Source organism: Penicillium diatomitis, assembly GCF_028827545.1.
Source record: "Penicillium diatomitis strain IBT 30728 chromosome Unknown utg000001l_segment0_segment0, whole genome shotgun sequence".
NCBI lineage: Eukaryota > Fungi > Ascomycota > Eurotiomycetes > Eurotiales > Aspergillaceae > Penicillium > Penicillium diatomitis.
The window spans coordinates 878549-896889 of record NW_026623173.1 but is presented as its reverse complement, the minus strand read 5'-3'; the positions used below and the strand labels follow the sequence as shown (position 1 = coordinate 896889).

General features: G+C 51.1%; 6 protein-coding genes across 6 annotated transcripts; 2 read left to right on the top strand and 4 right to left on the bottom strand.

Annotated features, from left to right (window-relative positions):
• Nucleotides 1-3495: 3495 nt before the first annotated feature.
• On the bottom strand, nt 3496-5156 carry N7539_000260 (uncharacterized protein; the record flags this gene model as incomplete). Its single annotated transcript, XM_056929864.1, has 2 exons — nt 3496-4163; nt 4265-5156. The coding sequence occupies 2 exons, from the start codon at nt 5154-5156 to the stop codon at nt 3496-3498; spliced, it is 1560 nt and encodes a 519-aa protein (XP_056794157.1).
• A 2575-nt stretch (nt 5157-7731) lies between these two features.
• N7539_000259 (zinc-binding alcohol dehydrogenase family protein) lies at nt 7732-8772 on the top strand (the record flags this gene model as incomplete). The annotated part of the gene is made up of 1 exon (XM_056929863.1): nt 7732-8772. The coding sequence occupies one exon, from the start codon at nt 7732-7734 to the stop codon at nt 8770-8772; it is 1041 nt and encodes a 346-aa protein (XP_056794156.1).
• A 594-nt stretch (nt 8773-9366) lies between these two features.
• Nucleotides 9367-11925, bottom strand: N7539_000258 (response regulator; the record flags this gene model as incomplete). Its single annotated transcript, XM_056929862.1, has 3 exons — nt 9367-9747; nt 9828-10474; nt 10542-11925. 3 exons carry the CDS (start codon nt 11923-11925, stop codon nt 9367-9369), a joined length of 2412 nt encoding a protein of 803 aa, XP_056794155.1.
• Nucleotides 11926-12665: 740 nt separating this feature from the next.
• N7539_000257 (uncharacterized protein) lies at nt 12666-13062 on the top strand (the record flags this gene model as incomplete). Its single annotated transcript, XM_056929861.1, has 2 exons — nt 12666-12671; nt 12697-13062. 2 exons carry the CDS (start codon nt 12666-12668, stop codon nt 13060-13062), a joined length of 372 nt encoding a protein of 123 aa, XP_056794154.1.
• A 189-nt stretch (nt 13063-13251) lies between these two features.
• Nucleotides 13252-14693, bottom strand: N7539_000256 (PQ-loop repeat-containing protein; the record flags this gene model as incomplete). The annotated part of the gene is made up of 8 exons (XM_056929860.1): nt 13252-13483; nt 13553-13601; nt 13683-13739; nt 13818-13947; nt 14019-14109; nt 14192-14277; nt 14399-14433; nt 14540-14693. 8 exons carry the CDS (start codon nt 14691-14693, stop codon nt 13252-13254), a joined length of 834 nt encoding a protein of 277 aa, XP_056794153.1.
• Nucleotides 14694-16036: 1343 nt separating this feature from the next.
• sho1 (osmosensor SHO1) lies at nt 16037-17028 on the bottom strand (the record flags this gene model as incomplete). The annotated part of the gene is made up of 3 exons (XM_056929859.1): nt 16037-16564; nt 16622-16744; nt 16804-17028. 3 exons carry the CDS (start codon nt 17026-17028, stop codon nt 16037-16039), a joined length of 876 nt encoding a protein of 291 aa, XP_056794152.1.
• Between the last annotated feature and the right edge of the window lie 1313 nt (nt 17029-18341).

The following is an 18341-nucleotide window of genomic DNA, read 5'->3' as shown; positions in this document are numbered from 1 at the left end:
TTCTGTCGCGATTACCTAAACCATACGCCGGAATACCAATGATGACGCTATATAGCAGATCAGACGCGATACACAGACCAGTATGATTGCTGCCATTGCCGAGCGACCTTGACGAGGCTGAAAGCCTTAACCTGTTGCCACGAGCGGTTGTTGGAAGTGGGGACGCGCCCCGTTCGTGCCGAGTCTACCGCCAATCCGACAATCGTGTTTCGGAGATGCCGAACTATACCGATGAATGCTGAGCCCTTCGAGACGGGGACAACACAGACATCGCTACATTAGCATCTATCAGGTAAAAGGGACTAATCATTCAAAGGTACTAAAGGCACCCATACAGCTTTCCCAAGTCCAAGTTCAAAGCCATCTACAATCTCCTGTCAGTACAATTAACCTCCAAGATATAGCTTGCAGGTCGAATTTCAACTGACCTTACTGATCTCCCGAACAGCAAGTCCTGTCCCCAAACCCTTAACGTAATTCCCGGCCGTGTCGGTCACCCGGCCGTCCCGGTCACCCTCTCTAAAATCGCGTCTTTCTACCAACATACCTAATTCAACCACCTACCATGCCACCAATTCGCACTGAATCTAGCCATAAATTGGCTAGTCAAGAGGGCAGGATCTTATTAGCCCTTTCCGACCTAAAAAATGGCCGCGTCAAATCTCTCCGCGCAGCGGCTATCCTATACGAAATCCCGAAGTCAACACTGATCGACCGCGCTAAAGGGGTAGTTTGCCGCGTCGATTCTCGCCCTATAGGCTATAAATTAACCTAATTAGAAGAGGATTCGCTTACTAAATAGATTCTCTCTATAGATATATATAGAGTAGCGCCTAGGCTAGTAACTATAGGAGAAATAGCTAATATCCTTCTTACTACGCGCGGTAGCTACCCTCCGCCTATTATTAGAAAGAATTAGCTATTAATCTTTATTAACCGCTACCCTAAGCTTCGTATACGCTTCTCGCGAAGATACGATTACTAAAGAGCCCTAAACGAAGATCCGAAATTAATTCGGTAGTAGTTCGCGACCGTATAAAGTGTGATTAACGAGAACGGTATATAACCGGAGGATATCTATAACTTTAATGAGATAGGCTTTATAATAGGCCTTATATCTTCGTAGAAAGTAGTTATAAGAGCTAAATACTACGGTCGGAGGTCTCTTCTATAACTAGGAAATCGCGAATAGGTTACTACTATCGAAGTAATCTACGTAGATAGCTATTCACTACCGCCGTATATAGTCTTTAAAGGCAAAGTAGCTATTATAGGATAGTTTAACGAAAATCTACTAAAAGACTAGCGAATCGAGGTCTCTACTAACGGTTAGACTACCGATAAGATTAGCCTACGCTAGCTATAAAAGCTATTTATCCCGTTTACGAATTTGCGTATACGTAGCCGGTTTCGGCTACTAATTCTTAATAGCTATAGTAGCTATCTTACGCCTTAATTCGATCGAATCTACGCAGATAACGATATTATATCTCTTTATATACCTATGTATTTATCGTATCTACTATAACTACTAGATATTAGGTATTTTATAGTAGTTAAGCGTATGTACAGTCGCTTCGTTAGCGATCTTACGTATAGAGGATATAACTATATCGATAAGCACGATTTCTTAGTAGATTACTAGTATACACGGCTAGAAGCCTTCTAATTAACTAATCCTACTATCAAAAATAGCTTCGTAGCTAGTAGTCTAGTACTATTAGATACCGAGAGAGTACTTAATAAGCTTAATATCTCTCTACGAACTCTAATACTACTAAATAGCCGGCTAAGTAGCAGATCTAGCTAATTTATACTAAAAACGCCTAGAACCGCTACTTAGCTATTTAAGTAAGCTTCGATATTAAAAGACCTACTAAAGCGACGGTTAAATAGCCTACTAAGTCTATTAAAAACTATACTAGACTAGCTTATTAAGGGTCACTACCTAGCGCTTTATAGTAGTATACTACTAGCAGAGGATAACGCGAATTTACGTATAGCGAATAAGAAGATAGTCAAAAAGCATAATCGGTTAACTAAGAAGATACCCTGCGAAGAGGGTTTAACCATTAAAGAGGCTATATAGCTAGCTACGCAGCTAAACCAGCCAGAGGAAGATAATAGGGTTAATTCGCATAAACAGATCGATCTACCTAATTAGCCGATTCAACCGGTTAGGAGGGCTCCTCCTACCTACAGTGGATGTAGAGTAATTAGGCATAGGATCAATCAATGTAAGAATCGTTAGTAATAGCAAATTCTATGGGTGTTAATAGAAATAATCGATTTTGAAATTCTAAACTATGGTAGGGTGACCGGGACGGCCGGGTGACCGACACGGCCGGGAATTACGTTAACTTGTCCCTTCCAAGCGGTCTAGGTCCGAAGACTGTATTTATCTCAAAGTCTTCCATTCACTCCCCATCTATATGCCGATCATTCCACGGCTCTCCTGCTCGCTCTATTCTAAACCCACGGAGGCTCTAACTACCATGGCGGCTCTCCATTTCTATACGACTTGGGCATGGGCCTTGCGGGGTGCGAGTCCATGGTAGTCGAAAGTCGTGACTATTGATCAGCGACTGGGTGCTCTAGGCCAACCCCCGGCGATGCTTACTCCAATCCGTCATCGGTGGATTCCCACCAGGCCATGCGTGATCAGATCCTCGCTCTAAAGAGGGTTCAGGAGCCAGGTTCGTTCAAATGGAGGAGGATGCCAAACGAGTAACCGTCCTCGATGGAGTCCGCAAGGAGCAGCGCCGTGATGTCTATGCTTCAAGCCTCCGGACAGCTGAGAGGGCATATGCCAGACCATGGAGGAGATGAAGCTGTACGATCGGCTATACTACCCGCTGCGATGAGATCGTCAAGACACGCGAGAGAAAAACTTTGACGTCAAGACTGCCTAGTGGTCAGAGACATTTATCAAACCAATTGTTTGCTTGGGAAGGTGCTCCAACCCGTAATGACTGGACAAAGTAGACACGTGGCTGGGTGTTGAAGATAGACTGATGTTCTGAGTTCAACCAAATGTACATCACACTTAGGAGATGTCCCTTACCCGGCCAATCTCCCAGCTCAAGCCGAGACTACAGACTTTTTGTTCAAGACATTAATGAGAGATGAATATTCTATCCTGACTGTGCCGCCTCGCGCCTAATCCACGCTTTCCCGGTCGTGAGCTTTTCAAAGACGGGGCGCTTGTCAACGCGGCATCGTTAAGGTCCTGATCGCTCGGAAATTCGGGAGCAGCTCCCCAACTTGAACACTACCTGTCGAGAGTTGTGACATCCGTCGTTTGTTTACAAGCTGAAATTGCCTGGAAGCGTGAGATTCAAAGTTGTCATTGGTTCATTTATCATTATGGAAAACTATAGGTATGCACAGAAAAAAGATCTTTTGAGGTCCGCTTCGCCTGATCCAAGCCATAAGTCCACACATGTCAGGAGTATTTATCAGGCAACCAAATGCAAACACCCAACCATTGTGCTATCAAATAGGACTCTCCAGGGGACTATCAAGACTCTTCTCTTTTACCAGCATTCCCTTCTCCGGCGTAAGAATCTCAAGCCGCACTCGGGGCGGAAGTTTCTTCGCGATGGAGACCGCATCAAAGAGCCCCCGCGCACAAGTGAAAATCTCGTCAATCTCCTCCAAGGTACGTCCGGACGTTTCGGGGAAGAAATAAAAGACCGCCGGAATCATGAAGATATTGAATCCCGCAAAGAAGAAGAAGTATCGCTGGCCCATCTCGTTGAAGGCGATTGGGGTGACATTCGCGACCAGGATACTGATTGCCCACGAGATACTGATGCTGACGCTGCTGATTGTTGCTCTGAGGTTCATAGGCGCGATTTCGGAGGCATAGAGATACGGAATACTGCCAAATCCAATAATGTAGCTGAAGTGGAATAGGAAGATGAAGAACACAGCTCCATGAGCTGCCATGGGATTTCCGTTCATGGAGCCAAGAGCGGCGATCAAGGCCAAGCAGATGGCGTTGCCAGCCGCGCTACTCATAAGTAGCGCTCGGCGACCCAGCCGTTCGATCGTCAACACGCAGAGAATGCCACCGACGGGTCCCATGAGCTGGTAGACTGCGGCGAGAAGTCTCGATGTGGACTCCTGCAAGCCAAGGTTGTTCTCAAAGATCGCGGTGGCTGTGGAATGGATTTCTTTGGTTAACTCCTGGTACGATATGTGACTGGGGTCCCGCCTGCTGTAGTGTGCTTCATCGGCTGTTGGAATGGGATGAACTCACTGTAGAATTGGGTCACGGTAGCACCCGTCAATTGAAGAAAAGTCATTACCGTCATGGCGAGAAAGGCACGGTGAGACGTTCGTTGCGGACCCATGGTGAACAATTGCGCCAACGTTTTCTGGTTCCCGGACCGGTTGAAAGACGCCTGCATATCCTCGATGCGGTTATCGATTTCCTTATCATCTGGACTCAGATCTTCCAGTGCAGCAAGAGTGTCGCGCGCCTCGGTGATTCTTCCACGCTGAATCAACCAGCGTGGTGAATCCGGGAGAAAGATGATGAATCCGAGTACGGCAAGGGAGAAAATGGCAGTAAAGGCTGCAGGAAAGCGCCATGCCATTTTCCCGTCCCTCAAAGATAGGCCATATTCCAGGAACAGGGTGATGGCGCATCCAAGACCACTGAAGATACCCTTCGTAGCCACGTGAGATCCACGCTTAGAGGCCGGTGCGATCTCCGACTGCCACAGAGGAACAGTGGCAAGCAACATACCAGTTCCGAGGCCTGAAACAAGTCGACTGGCGACAAGCTGGGCTAAGCAAAAAGCACTCGCGTTGAGCACCGCTCCGATGATTTGGACAAGGGCCCCGGACATGATCGTTCGTCGCCGGCCTAGGAAATCACCAAGCCAAATGCAGATGAACGTGCCGAGGAAGCCTCCGATGGGGTAAACGGCCACCACTGCGCCTTGAATGGCGGCTGCATGGTCCTTGTCCGAGGCATCGTCTAGACCGATCTCACGGAACTGAGCCTCAAAGCTTCTGAGGCTCAGGACTCCTCCGAGAGAAGTTGCGTTGTATCCCACCGACAGGATAGCAGGCATGAGAACGCCAATGATAGTCGCAACATTGAGAGCGTCGCCACGAAGGCCGAAAAAGCGGGTCGAGGGCATTTCGGAATATACCGAGAAAGGGGTGTCGGGGGGAGGAAGTTCAATTCTCTCCACGAGCTGGGAAATTGCTGGTCCAAAAAGCCTTCTCTGATCGAAGCATGATGCCTCTGTCGAGATCCGGAGCCATTGATATATGGGTCCCAACTTGAAGAGCAAGGCACTGTTCTAGCCTCGAAGGCCTCATGATCGGGCTGTCTCTTGAGCTCATTTCCCCGTCATTTCCACCATCGGCACTTTTTGCATTCCATCCTGAGGAATGCCAGACCTGAAGCCAAATCCCTCAACTCACCCCACGAATCCGAGCGCACACTCTTCGGCATAGAAAGTCTAATGGAATGGCTCTAGACCCGAAGCAAGGTCTGATATGCTGCTTGGCCAATCGAGGACTGGAAGGAGATTCTTTCGTGACTTCATGCAGGGATTGGAACGAGACAGTCTTGCAGCAGAAAAGGCCGCACCACCCGAGCAGATGGGTTTGAACGCCGAGCCCCGGGGTCGAGCAGCTTGAAGGGCCGACAGTGAGATTTCTTCCAAACGTGTGATTTGTTTTCCCCGACGTCAAATAGGAATGCTCGTCCCATATGGTGCCCTCGTGAGTTGAGCGTGAAGATCATGGACGATCCTTTTCGCCTATAGTCGGGGTGGCCAATGCTCTTTGATTGCCCTAGGAAGCAGATACCTGCGTCCAGCTAAACGCGAAGGTACCTTGACGCTTGTTCACCAGGGGGATATGATATCGCTGTTTCCGTTTTGATGCTTTAATTTTTCTCTGTCAAGACTCATATCTCCTCAAGTAAGACCGAAGGCTTGGAAAGTGCCAATGTACCCGAGACCTTGCGGAAGAGACGGACTGGCGCAACGGGGACCAGCAAGGGGCTTGCTCCACTGGACTGATATGAAGGTATTTTAACACAAACTCTCGGCTAGAAATCTGCTCTTCGGGGGGTGAATCCCATCAGAGTAGGAGCACAGATCCCGGTCTAGCCGGTTGGTCGTGCTATATTTTATGTCTCTCCCCCTTTGTTTTCCCTCTCCACTCGGCTACCGGATCATCTCAAGGGAGATCGCCAAGGTTGTGGCTGCGGGAATAGGCTGGAGCGCAGAACACAGGGCACGGCAGAGGTCAAAGGGTCTAGACAGGCTTTATCCCCCATTCCTGGACGTTTCTCCAAAGGGTCGTTGTGGGCTTGACCTGATCTTGCAATTGACTTTTCGACCTGCTCTATCATAGAAGCAAGTGACATGCTCGCTAGAATGAAGCCGAGATCAAGAAAGTTGTACAGTCTGTCGGCAGTAGTCTAGCACGTCGGGAAAGCTCTCGTATCTTGGATATCAGACCCAAGGACGTACCACACCGGCGACGATCTAGGGATACGGACAACATGTGAACTGCAGGTGAATGCCGAGGTCTGTATGATTACACCATCCTTGTCGATCATGGAGTGAGTAATGAGCGTTTGGAGAAGCTTAGTTGCCACACGTTGTATCACGAGGAAAGGTCATGAGGATATGGGCCAGACATCGTCAGTTGATGCAATTCGGAGCGTTTCAACCCATCCGCACTAGCTTATCGCACGCCCTTTGAAGCTTCTATTTTCAGCACGACGCATGAAGATCAACCTGGCGAACGGCGAATCAAAGCTATTGTATTCCGTGTATGTCGAGTCGACTAGGTTTGTCCTTCACGAGTCAGATGCACCTCCTCGGACGATGGGCGGTTAGGTGGTTCTGTGTCATCGAGGCATTAGCCCTCTAGCCCGTAGGATAGGAACTGCGCACAATATGAACTTCCTGATCTCGTTCAAGACAGACATGTAGCCCACAGTGTGAGAAGTGTCATGGCATAGGACCAAGTACGAGTCGAACGTAGGAATGCGGATGTGAAAATTGCTGTTCGGTGCATGGTGAGATGAGATCTCAAAGCTTCCGCCAAGGACGCGGCAGTCAGCCCGACGCCAGCTTTCACACACGCGTAATCAAGTTGCCAGCGTGACTTGAAACATCTTCAAGCACTGTCGACAAATGGACCACGGCGCGCACTCCATCATCAATCCAAGTCTCCAAGGGCTGAAGGGAGTGCCCGTAATAGCGTGGCGGCGTTAAGCCCCCGCAAACTCCGACCCGTGACTGAACTTAGCCAGACAAGGCCCGATCTTACCTCTCAGTCTATGGATGGAAGAGGTAACATTACGGGCTTCAGTTCTAATTCATCTGATCTCACCATCCAAACATTGAATTGTGTAGGCTACACTTCTCTTAAATCCGAGAACACTCCTCTGTTTTCCTCGAAATGGATCTCTCATGCATGGTATCTCCGGCTTACAACCACCTGAAGCGAGAGGCCCTTGAGGCAATGCAGGTGCGTGGAGAGCAATATCTAGCAAGACCCGCATAAGCTCCATGCCTTCATATAAATCACTGATTTACCTCTCCGTGTTTGACTGTCGCCGCAGAGATTACGAAGCTTCAGATTCCATTTCTTCGAGGACCAATTTGATGTCTATGAACATCTCCAGGTGCACAACATTGAACGGATAAAGAGAGACCTACTTATTCCACACCAAGGCCAAGCATCATGTCCAGCCCGCCAAGTAAGCACATGGCCGCAGTTGTCCCCGCAAAGGGTCAGCCCTTAACAGTCGAGGAACGATCAACTCCCACCTGCGGCCCCAAAGAAGTGCTCATCGAGGTCCACGCCGTTGCACTAAACCCAGTCGACCATGTCCAACGAGACCTGGGTTGGTTTCTCGACGAATATCCCGCCATTGTCGGATCCGACCTCGCAGGAATCGTGGTCTCAAACGGCAGTGAAAACAGCTCTTCGACCCCTAAGCCCCGCACTCGAGTCATTGCATTTGGAAGCGCCTTCTTGCACAGGGGTCAACCCGACTATGGGGCTTTGCAGCGATACGTCGTGGTGAGCGAGGATAGTGTGGCTGCGCTACCAGACTCGTATTCCTTCGCCGAGGGCTCCATGTTCCCCATGGCAGCGGTCGTCACTTGGAATGCGTGGTTCTGGGCTGGGCTCTCGATCGAGCCGATCTCGCTTTCAGAGAAGAAGGGGATTCTGATCTGGGGAGCCTCGAGTAGTATGGGTGCGTTTGCAGTTCAGACGGCGAAACTGCTCGGCTACACTGTCTATGCAACAGCAAGTTCGCAACATCATGCATATCTCGAGACCCTGGGTGCAGCGCGGGTCTTCGATTATAAGCGAGACTCGGTCTCTGCAGACATAGTGGGCGCCGCAGAAGAGGAGGGACTGAGTATTGAGGTTGGACTGCATGCAACTGGCTCGCAGCAGACCTCGATCGATGTGATGAGTCGACTTGCGAAGAACAGTCAGGCAAAGCTGGCGATTGCACCGTTGCTGGACAAGGACGCGAAGATCCCCGACAATGTGCAGACTGCTTTTGTGCAACCGCCCGCGTCGCCGACGGCACGAGAGGAACGAATGTCCTGGGTCTTTGGAACATGGCTACGGGAACATCTGGCTGCGAAGCAATTGGTCGCCAGCCCGCATATCAAGATCGTCCCAGGTGGATTGCAAGCCGCCAACCAAGCTCTTGACGAGCTCAAGGCTGGTGTGAGCTGCACCAAACTTGTTCTTGAGCTCTAGAAATTGGGCAAGCGATGAATTGTATATCTCTGGACTGGTCATGGCAGCTGTGTGACGCAGATGGATAAAATGGCTTCTCGACATCGACGAGTATTGTATATTGTTTGATAAAATTCATTTTAAGCAATACAGCCCTGACAATGTCCTTGCGAGACGAAGTGTCAAAGATAAGAAAGTAGAAAGGGGACAAAAGCCTTGACCCGAGATAAGAGGAACAAAAAAATAAGTCAGGACATGAATCGCTCTTTCGTATGCTTGAGTATGTTCAATCCGTATATGCATGCATCATTATGAGAAAAATCGCGGAGCGAAGAAAAAAAAAAGAAAGGGAAGATCGACCAGACAATAGGAGACTCAAAGCGGGGGAACTCTGTGCAATAAGACGAGTATAAATACGACCACGGGTCGGGAATCGAAGAGGACTTTGCGGGGTATCCAATGAGAGTAGACACAAGGGAAAAAGAAAAGGAGATTGGCGAGGGATGAAAATACGCCACGAGACGAAAGGTGCTCTGAGCGAGGCTATATCGATCATTGTGCCAACAAGAGCTACCCAAGGCGGTATTGTCAAAGTATGGTGGCAACAAAAGTGGCCTAATTGTCGGGTGCAGGTATATCTATATCGAGGACCGGGTTAGGGTCAGGACTGATGGGCGAGTCGGCATTGTCTCCACTACCACTTCCCCAGGAGTCTTCGCGCATGATCTCATCGTTGTCAGGCAAATGAGGTCGCTTTGGTCGGGCTTTGGGGTTGGGAAGACCCCGAGTGGTAGAGGGTGACTGTGGGTCAATTTTCGTGTTGGTTTCATTATGATTTCCAGTCTGCATCGGACTGGCGGCGCTGTCAAAGTTGGGAGAGGCCGATCGTGGAGAGTCTTGGAAGCCGCGCCACTTGCGCCAGCCATCAAAGTCGATGAGAGCTTGCATGCAGCCCCATTCGGTGACTTTTTGTGACAACCAAGGGAAGCCAACCGGCTAGTAGCAGGGATGGTTAGAATGATGGTTCGGAGGCCGGGAAGCATCTACCGCCATTTGAACGGCTGAAGTTTGCTTACCTTGGTGAGGAAATCATTACATCCCGCTGCTAACGCCTCATGACGGTCACTCTGCAAGCTGCTAGCCGTCAAGGCCACGATAATCACGGGGCTGCGGAAAAGAGAGAGATCCCCGAGGGTGTCGTCCTCGCTCACAGATCGCTGCAGTCCCGGACGTTTGTCCAAGGATCCAGTACTGGAGACACTAGAACGTCCAGACGCAGTTTTGGGGAAGACACCGATTCCATTGAGCCGCTCAAGGCGGCGGATCTCTTTGGTCGCGTCCAATCCATTCATAACAGGCAGTTGAATATCCATCAGCACCAGATGGAAACCGCCCTGGCGCCACTTGCGGACCGCTTCTTCACCATTAGCGGCACACTTCCAGCGAACACTGAGTCGCTTCATAAAGGCCTCCAGAAGCTTCTGATTGATGATATTGTCTTCCACGATGAGAACGTTGATAGGTGGTACGGTACCCTCAATCAGACCGCCAAATGCCGCCCCCGGTGATGCAGCTCCTTTGGGTTTCCGGAAGGAGCGTGGAGAGGCGACCGGTGCTGGCGGCGTGTGTGTCTTTGCTTGGGGGGAGTCTGCAGCGACCACGGGTGGCGTGGGCTGCGCCGGTACCGAGGGAGGCGGCTGAGAATGAGCAGCGAGGCCATTATCTGAGGGAAGAGCAAGCTATGTCAACACTCTGGTCCAAACACAGCTGCAGCAGTATGAGCAACCTACCTGTCACGGCGCCATTTGCGCCTATAATTGTGGGTGAGTTGGTCGTGTGTCGGTTGAGAGGTGGACGGCGATGATGTCTCCCCGCCCGCGTTCCGGGTGAGGGCAATGTAGGGGGAACACCGGTGGTCAGAATAGAGATTGCCGGGGCACTGGAGCCGCCTGAGCTGGCCGGATGAGTGGGCGGGGTGTGGCTGTTTGGATTGACCGGCATAAGTGGGAAATAGTCGCCATGTTCGCCCGGTTCAGAGTGATGTGGCAGGTAGACGGGACGCGGGGATGGCTTGGGAGTGCGGCGTGTGGGCGCTTCGATCAGTAGTGCTTCTTCGATGGCCTGGCCTCCCGGAAAGTATTTGTCTAGAATTGAGGAAACCGTCTCCTCGGGGCTCAGTAATCGCTCCGGCGTCTGCTGTCGGTTCGAGCTCTCGCGCGCTACGATTCGGATGACAATGTCGGGAGAATCGAATGACCGGCCGAGGGAATTGGCGTACTTCAGGATGACTTGGTCTCGTAATTCGTCAACCACTGCGTCCTCCAGGCAGGGCACCAGAGTCGCTGAGCCGCCCGGCCGTTTCACCCAGATCCGGCGTTGAACCATGTCGGCGACAGCTACAGGCGTGTGCCTGGTGCTGTGACCACGCGAGGGTGCACGTAGACCTGGATCCACGACTTCCTTGATCAAGGTCTGATGGGATGCGGGGAGAAAAGACTGGCGGCGGATGGCGATGCTTGGAGGTTTGGTCGCCGATGGAGGGGGAGACAGCGGCGTGGTCGCACGGCGATCCGCGCTGGAATTTTTCTCGGCCACGGTATCCACGGTGAAGGGCGCCTGATCCTCCGGTGTGGTTGACTCGGAAGCTTTCGTCTTGGACGACGGAGTCGGCGTACCGTCGGATTGCTGAGGCGTGGGTAGCGGAGGAGCCTCGTCCGAAGTGGAGTTTTCTTCAGAGATGGGAGTATGTACCGGAGAACTGATTGAGATCGATGGCGGAGGAGGTAGTGATGGTGATGAGGATGCGGTCGGTTGCTCTGGCGTGTGGCGATGCTGCGCCGGATGATCCTGATGCGATGAACGACGGGTGGATGGCTGGGACTCGGCCCGAATCTTGGAAGTCCTGGAGGCGTTTTCCTCGTGAAGGTGAGAGCCTGGACCAGAGGCTATATCATCGAACGAGCGATCGAGGGCCGAGGAGATGACACTATATGGAGACCTGTCGCTGGCGGAATCGGAGAGGTGCGGAGTGCAAGGCGAGTGAGGAGTTGGATTTGGGAGATGGTGTTGGTGGGCTCGCGGATCGGGCCCGTCGCCCGTTTTTGGAACGGTGGGCGTCGAGGATCGTCGTAGCAGCTTGGCCTTGAGCAGACGCGACAGGCGTCTCTCTGGCATTATGTCCCGGGCTCAAGCGCCTTACTAGTCTCGGGGCATGGCCAGCTGATGACGAGGATGTAGAGAGAGACCGCGACGAGGGTTTGACAGTCGATGACTCCGAGTAAAGTGACAGGAGCACTGAGCGTGTCTGCGGCCAAGATCCCGTGTGTTCGGGAGCGGAATAACAACGACTGGTCAATCTGACGGAGTTTTGTGGAGGGAATCTAGAACCAGGACCTGGTTCTTCAATCAACAAGAAGAAGAGCACCTAGCCCGGGGTGGAAGAGAGCAAGGAAAGGAGAAGGATAAAGTCAGGAGAAAACAATGGATCGCAGAGAGAAGAAGAACGTAGAGGAGAGAGAGAAAGAGGAGGTCAAAAGAAGAGAGAGAATTGGAGGAAGAGGAACTGCCGTGAGAGGCACGTTGTACAAGGAGCTAAGAGGGTCAAGTGTCAAAGTGGCACGGCGTTGATCTCCCCGGTCAACTGGGCAATACCTTCAGCGTCCATACGGGAAAGAAAAGACGGACGTTTTCCACATCTGCAGAACTCTGACGATCTGACGATCTGACGTGGGAGATCGCTGGGTATGAGGCTATGAGCCAGTGAGCGGGATACAAACGGTCGGTGCACACACGGTCGGCGTCATTCCCCAACGATGGCGAGAGATTATCACTGCCCGTTCTGGTCGGGCTGATGCTCTATCTCCATGTGGAGTTCATTTATAGTAATCTCGTTAGGAGGGTCAGGGACCACCAGAATGACGGTATGTTTTGAATTCTTTCACTCAGCGTGGCAACCCACTTAGTAGCCCACCCCTTTTCTTCTTGAACGCCTTGCCGGAGACGAGTCAAGTGTACGGTGGTCAAGTACTCATATACTGGAGAGGATTTGAAATCCCAGGCCAAGGCTCCAATCATGCTCTGGGGTTCATGCCGCTGCATGGTCAACGTCCAATGCCGTGGCTGGACTATTTCATGCCAGCTGCCTCGGTGTTGGCATTCTTCAAGGTCGTATATAGCCATATACTACGTAAGTTGCAGCGTGGAGGCGGTAGCTTTGGAAAGGATTCGATGTCGCGAAACTACTACCCAACTTTCCGTACCTACACCTACTACGAGGAGCAAGCAGGTCACGAAAAGGTACTTTGTGTCTGAATGTCGCCTTGCCAGTAACACTTAGTCGCTTGATAAACAGTATGTTATTGAAGGCTTGCGGGCAGACCACACCAACGCAGGTGTATATCCAGGGACTGACCGCCACAGTAAAATATCGGGAGGTTCAATGTGGTTGTAAGCTTCCAATGTACTCCCTTACTGGAAAACGCTCGTCTGTGATTCTTCTCCTCATGCCTCCTGTCTCGGCGAAGCAGCCACCTGTTCTTCCACGTCTCCAGTTTGAGCCTGATTGACAAGACCCACCGAATTGCTCAATCGACATGATTGTGTACTTTCACGACTCCCCAGCTCCAGCAGCTCATCGATACTTCTTCCGCTCATTTTGGCCTCCTTACGAAGTTGACGATATCGAAAACGCCAGATCAAATGACTGATGTAAATGCCCGCTTCAAGAACGACGCTGTCGTATGAAGCTATCAGTTGGGGGAGAGACCTTGCGATGGAATCAACTCATTTCCGCAGCACTTACACCAAGATATACATGATTCCACCAAGTATGTCGAATGATCCTTGGGCAGCTGTGAACATGCACCGATGTGCATTAGATCCTGTTGCTCATTGCAAGTGAATTTCCAAGCTGGGCCGAAGATAGGTCTCACCTAGCGCAAACAGTGAAAACAGTCCACCGAGCGTGTCGATACTCAGAAACACCCAGTCTGGAAATGTGGTTTAGCAGACTGCAACACATTGAAACGACAAGTCCATGTCGACCCATTGGCGTCCTGCCCACTCACTGAATCCAATGACTCGCCCATCTCTCTTCCACAACTCAAAGTAGGGCGGTATCAACCCGGCGCTGATGAGAATGGCACCAACGATTCCAACAACCAGGTCCGGCCACGTCACACCCTTTTTATACGGGATCTGTTGCTTTTGTGAGCCCAATCCAAAGATCCCATCCATGGATGCCAGCAATAGAGAGAAAAATAACATACTCGCAACGTCAAAACAAGCAGAGCCTCAAGGCCACCAAACAGCAAGACGATGCCAAAGCATGTAGTAATTGCTTTTCTCCGGGTGTAGTCACTACGGGGATAGGCTGCCCGTCAGTAATTCGGGCTGTGAGATGACTCGAGACCAAAACAGTAAGCATGGAGATGTCACGGACTGATTGTAATGAAGTATCTGGCCCCAGGCAACAAGAGAGAAGAATCCAAATAGTTGCGGCTGGACCTGCAATGGGATATTGACTTGCTAGAGGATATGTCAATGGGCTGGCCAAGATCATCCTTTCTCCTGTCTCCGATGACGCGGATCGATCCCTTCCCCGCGGAGAGTAGACTGAACAGTCCGTTCGGTCGATATGCATACTCACCTGCAAAATAAAATAAGCACCCATAGGAACCGAGCCTAAAGTACCAGGCGGGATGTAATCAGTCAGCTGTTGTTGAATGGGGGATCTCGACCAGCCTCTGATCCCAATAGAAAGTCAGCTGGTAGGCATCGGGAGTCGTACAGCTCGCCCACAGCAGCATCATAGCGGCTGGAAAGCCATCCGTCTTCTTACGACGGTAGTTGTACCATATTTGTGGAATCAACTGGATGCACCACAACACCGTACCGATTGTGCCGAGTACATTGGAGGCCACCGTCACATTTCCATCTGACATGCTTGACTGGCGTGTCGGTTCGATGGCGACGTGGGTGATGGTTCTTCTGACGCTGGGACAAACCAGGACTGGGATGATACCAGACGTCGCCAGTGTTCACACTAGAAAGATCACTGCGTAGGAAGGGTAGACCGCAAGTACACCCACACGAAACCATTCAACAATCTGCGGTGATGGAGTTGAGTCGCCTCTGGTTCTCTCCAAGCGCCACCGCCATGTTCACACTCTCTCGTTATAACTCGCACGTTGCTTTATCAGTACCCACCGGTGGGCCGTTCAGAGTTAGTAGCTCGTGGCCCAGTTAGGCCGATTGAACTAGGATTTAAGCCCGCGATCATTTTCATTTGCTCAGCCATCGCCTAAATTTAGGTTAGTAGCTTTCCAGATTGTCCACCATTGGAAAGCCGCAAAAGCGGATCAGGCAATCATTGAAATAACCATCTTCTAGATGCATGTCAACGCTGAATTTGGAAGACATCCATACCAGTACGAGGTAGGTATAGCCCCCGGTTGAGCTCCAATGATCATGTACATAATTCTCCGAGAGCACCCGTACGTGGTCCCTGCCGAGCGAGTCATGACAGCGCCAAACCTGCCAACGCATATTTGACGCACAAAGTTGTAGCGCGAAATTGTGACCAACAGTCAGATTATTGTCAATCAGAAGAATTTCAAATAAACCAGCAGAAGTCTAGCACATTGCTCCGGGTGAATACAAAATCTAGAGGACCAGAGTTCCTCGGCATAGCTAATTCAGCCAGCGTATGTTCGCTATTGTGCACCATGTAGTTGCTCATGATACAGGGAAGACGTTTTGCGGAGAAAGACAAGATTCACTAATTTTCTAAGGCTCTCGGCAAGAGTTTTTATGATGAAGCATCAACAATCGGAACAACCGCCAGGTGTGGGGTTCCGATCGGGTTGGTACTAGAAGGCCATACGACGCAAAGCATGTCAGACTTGAGGCAGAGTCGAGCCATGAGAAATCAAGATCGAGGGCGTCAGAGCGAGATCGTGGGAACCACGAGACAGGCTTCAAAAGAACATGAAGAAGAACAGACCAGCAACGAAGAGATAGGCACCACAAAAGATATCCTTTAAACAACAAGAGGACCAACATGACGTTCCAAAGAGAAATAAAAAAGAGAGGTAGAGAGAGATAATAGAAAGGAGGCCATCAAGACATCACGGACAGAGGAGCGGGCACGTGGAGGAGAAAAAAGAAGCGGATCCGAAGGGTATCAAAATGGGGGATACATGGGTTGCAAACGACAAGCGGAAAGGCTGAAGACAGAGAACAGAACAAGGAAGTGGGAAGCGGACATGACACCGTCGTATGTCGATCACAACAGGATCAAATAATTAGAGGGTGCAATGCCGGTCTCTCCGCTTGATTTCCGGGCCTGCCACCATCGACCACTGACATCGGAGACTTCAAGAATCTCGTGCTTGCTGAAGCTGATCTCGTTGGCATCCTCTGGGTTAGCGTCGTAAGAATAGATGGCCTTCGCGCGGTAGGGATACTCGGTTGGCGGTGGCACCTCACTGCCTTCTTGGGCAGCGCCCCCACCAGCATTGGCGGGGCTGGCCCCTCCAAATCGTGGGGGCTGAGAGGAGTTACGCTCAGCGCCAGGAGCACCGCCGGGGTAACCGGAAACGGGCGACGAGGTCTCGAAGCCGTTCAACTGCGCGGACGTGTACATCTGCGGGGTGTTGCTGGTGGCCATGGTATCGGGACGGGCACCGAAGGCGCTCGACATGGGAGCACTGCCACGATATGATCCGGGCTGTTCCTTGTTGAGGGCGAAAGAGTCGATAAAACCGCGATGAGAGGCCTGAGGAGCGGAGCCGAAATAGAAGATCCAGAGGATCTAAAGTGCGGCCATTAGTACACGATCAGGAATGGCGTTCAAACTCGAGTAACTCACAACGACCATGGAGAGCAAAATGAACCCGGCGCCCGCAGCCTGCTTGGCAGCCTGACCGGCGTTGACTGCATTGTTCGCAGCAATTGACGTGAGCACTAGCCCAGAAGCGAGGTATCCGACAATCTATATCAAAAAGTCAATTACCCGTCTAGGTCCATGTCGGGACGATCAAGAAAGCGTACCGCAACGCTATAAACATTGCCGGTATCGGTGCCAAAAGTGAAAATGAGGCCAACGGTGACACAGAACATGTAGCTGATAGCCCACCAGTTGAAATTGTAGTAGTCTGCCTGAATGTCGGCGATAATAGAGGAGATGAAGGCGATCAGCCAGGCGAGAATGGCGATTGAGAGTGTCGCGAGTGCGAACGGGTCGCCAAGGATATTGCTTGCGCGGAACTTGGCCATGTTCGCGGTATGATTGATGAATGCCGGGGAAAGGCTTTTTGAAGGGCAGATGCCAAAGGCGACGACCGGGCAAAGATTCGGAGAGAGGTTGAAAACGCGTGAGGTGGTCGCTGAAGCTGATTGCCTGTGCAGATGGCGGTTTGATGAAGAAAGACGAGGAGAGGGTCGAGGAATCAGATCGCTCTCTGTGGTACGGTGTGAAAGAAGGTTGGCGTTGAAGCTGGTCGAGATGCCTAGAGGGAGGCAATGTTAGAGATGATCTTGGACTTCTGGCGATCGCGACGGTCGCATGTATTAATTGCGACGGACGACAGATCATTGATCCTCGTCATGACCTGGGGACCGAGTTCTTTGAAACTGGCAGTTCAACCCGCACAGTGACGAAGAACCGAGGAGGGTTTCTGACGGCACAAATTGATAATGAGCGGGGGGGGGAATCGATGGCTCGTACCTTCGTCGGATTCACGACTCCAAGTACTGCAGGGCGAGGGTCAATGTGTAGACGGCGGGGAAGTCAGGTCGAGGGAGGGTCACGGGGCAGATGGGATGCAAAGGTGAGAAAGGTGTGGACCAGCGCCAGGCTGGGATAAGGAGGGTCGGAAGGCAGGATTGCGTGGGTGAAAAGAGTGTGAGGATTTGCAAATAGGCCGGTGGAAAAGGGAAAACGGGAAAGAGAGGAAAGAGGCACAGCGAGTGTAGGAGTGAAGATGAGACGAGCGAGTAAGAAGGGGGAGACAAAAGACGGGCCAGAGCCTGAACCACAGCCGGGACTGGGGCCGGGGCCAGGCACGAGAAAAGGAGGATTCAGGGCTGAGCCGCGAGGCTGGAGAAACCCAGTCCGGAGACGGATGTATTGATCTCGATCTGAAAGATCTTCTTGACACTGGTGATCTCTGCATTGTTTTCTCATCTGAAAGCGGTTGGTCCTTGTTCGAAGTGTAGCCTCCTTTGAGACCCCGATCGCCGTTAATACTCTTGCTGGGGCATAGAGCCTAGAGCCTAGAGCATAACCCTCCAGGCTATAGGCTACTACTAGTACTAGTAGTACTACTGTAACTTACTACCTGCCCGTTCGTACAGTGTAGGCTCAGAGGCTGTATAGGAGATGGTAGACCAGTATATATGAGAGAGGCACTAGTAGTACTGCCCTGACCTAAAAGCGGATTGAGCAGTGACCATTTGATGTCATTCAGAGTGGTGATCCAGTAGGTAGACTTTAGGACCGGCCCCATACAGCAGCCCTATACATTGAGTTGTGTGCAACTGTGCACTGATGGTATTCACAAGGCTCTCTGTTTGTTTGACCGTACTTC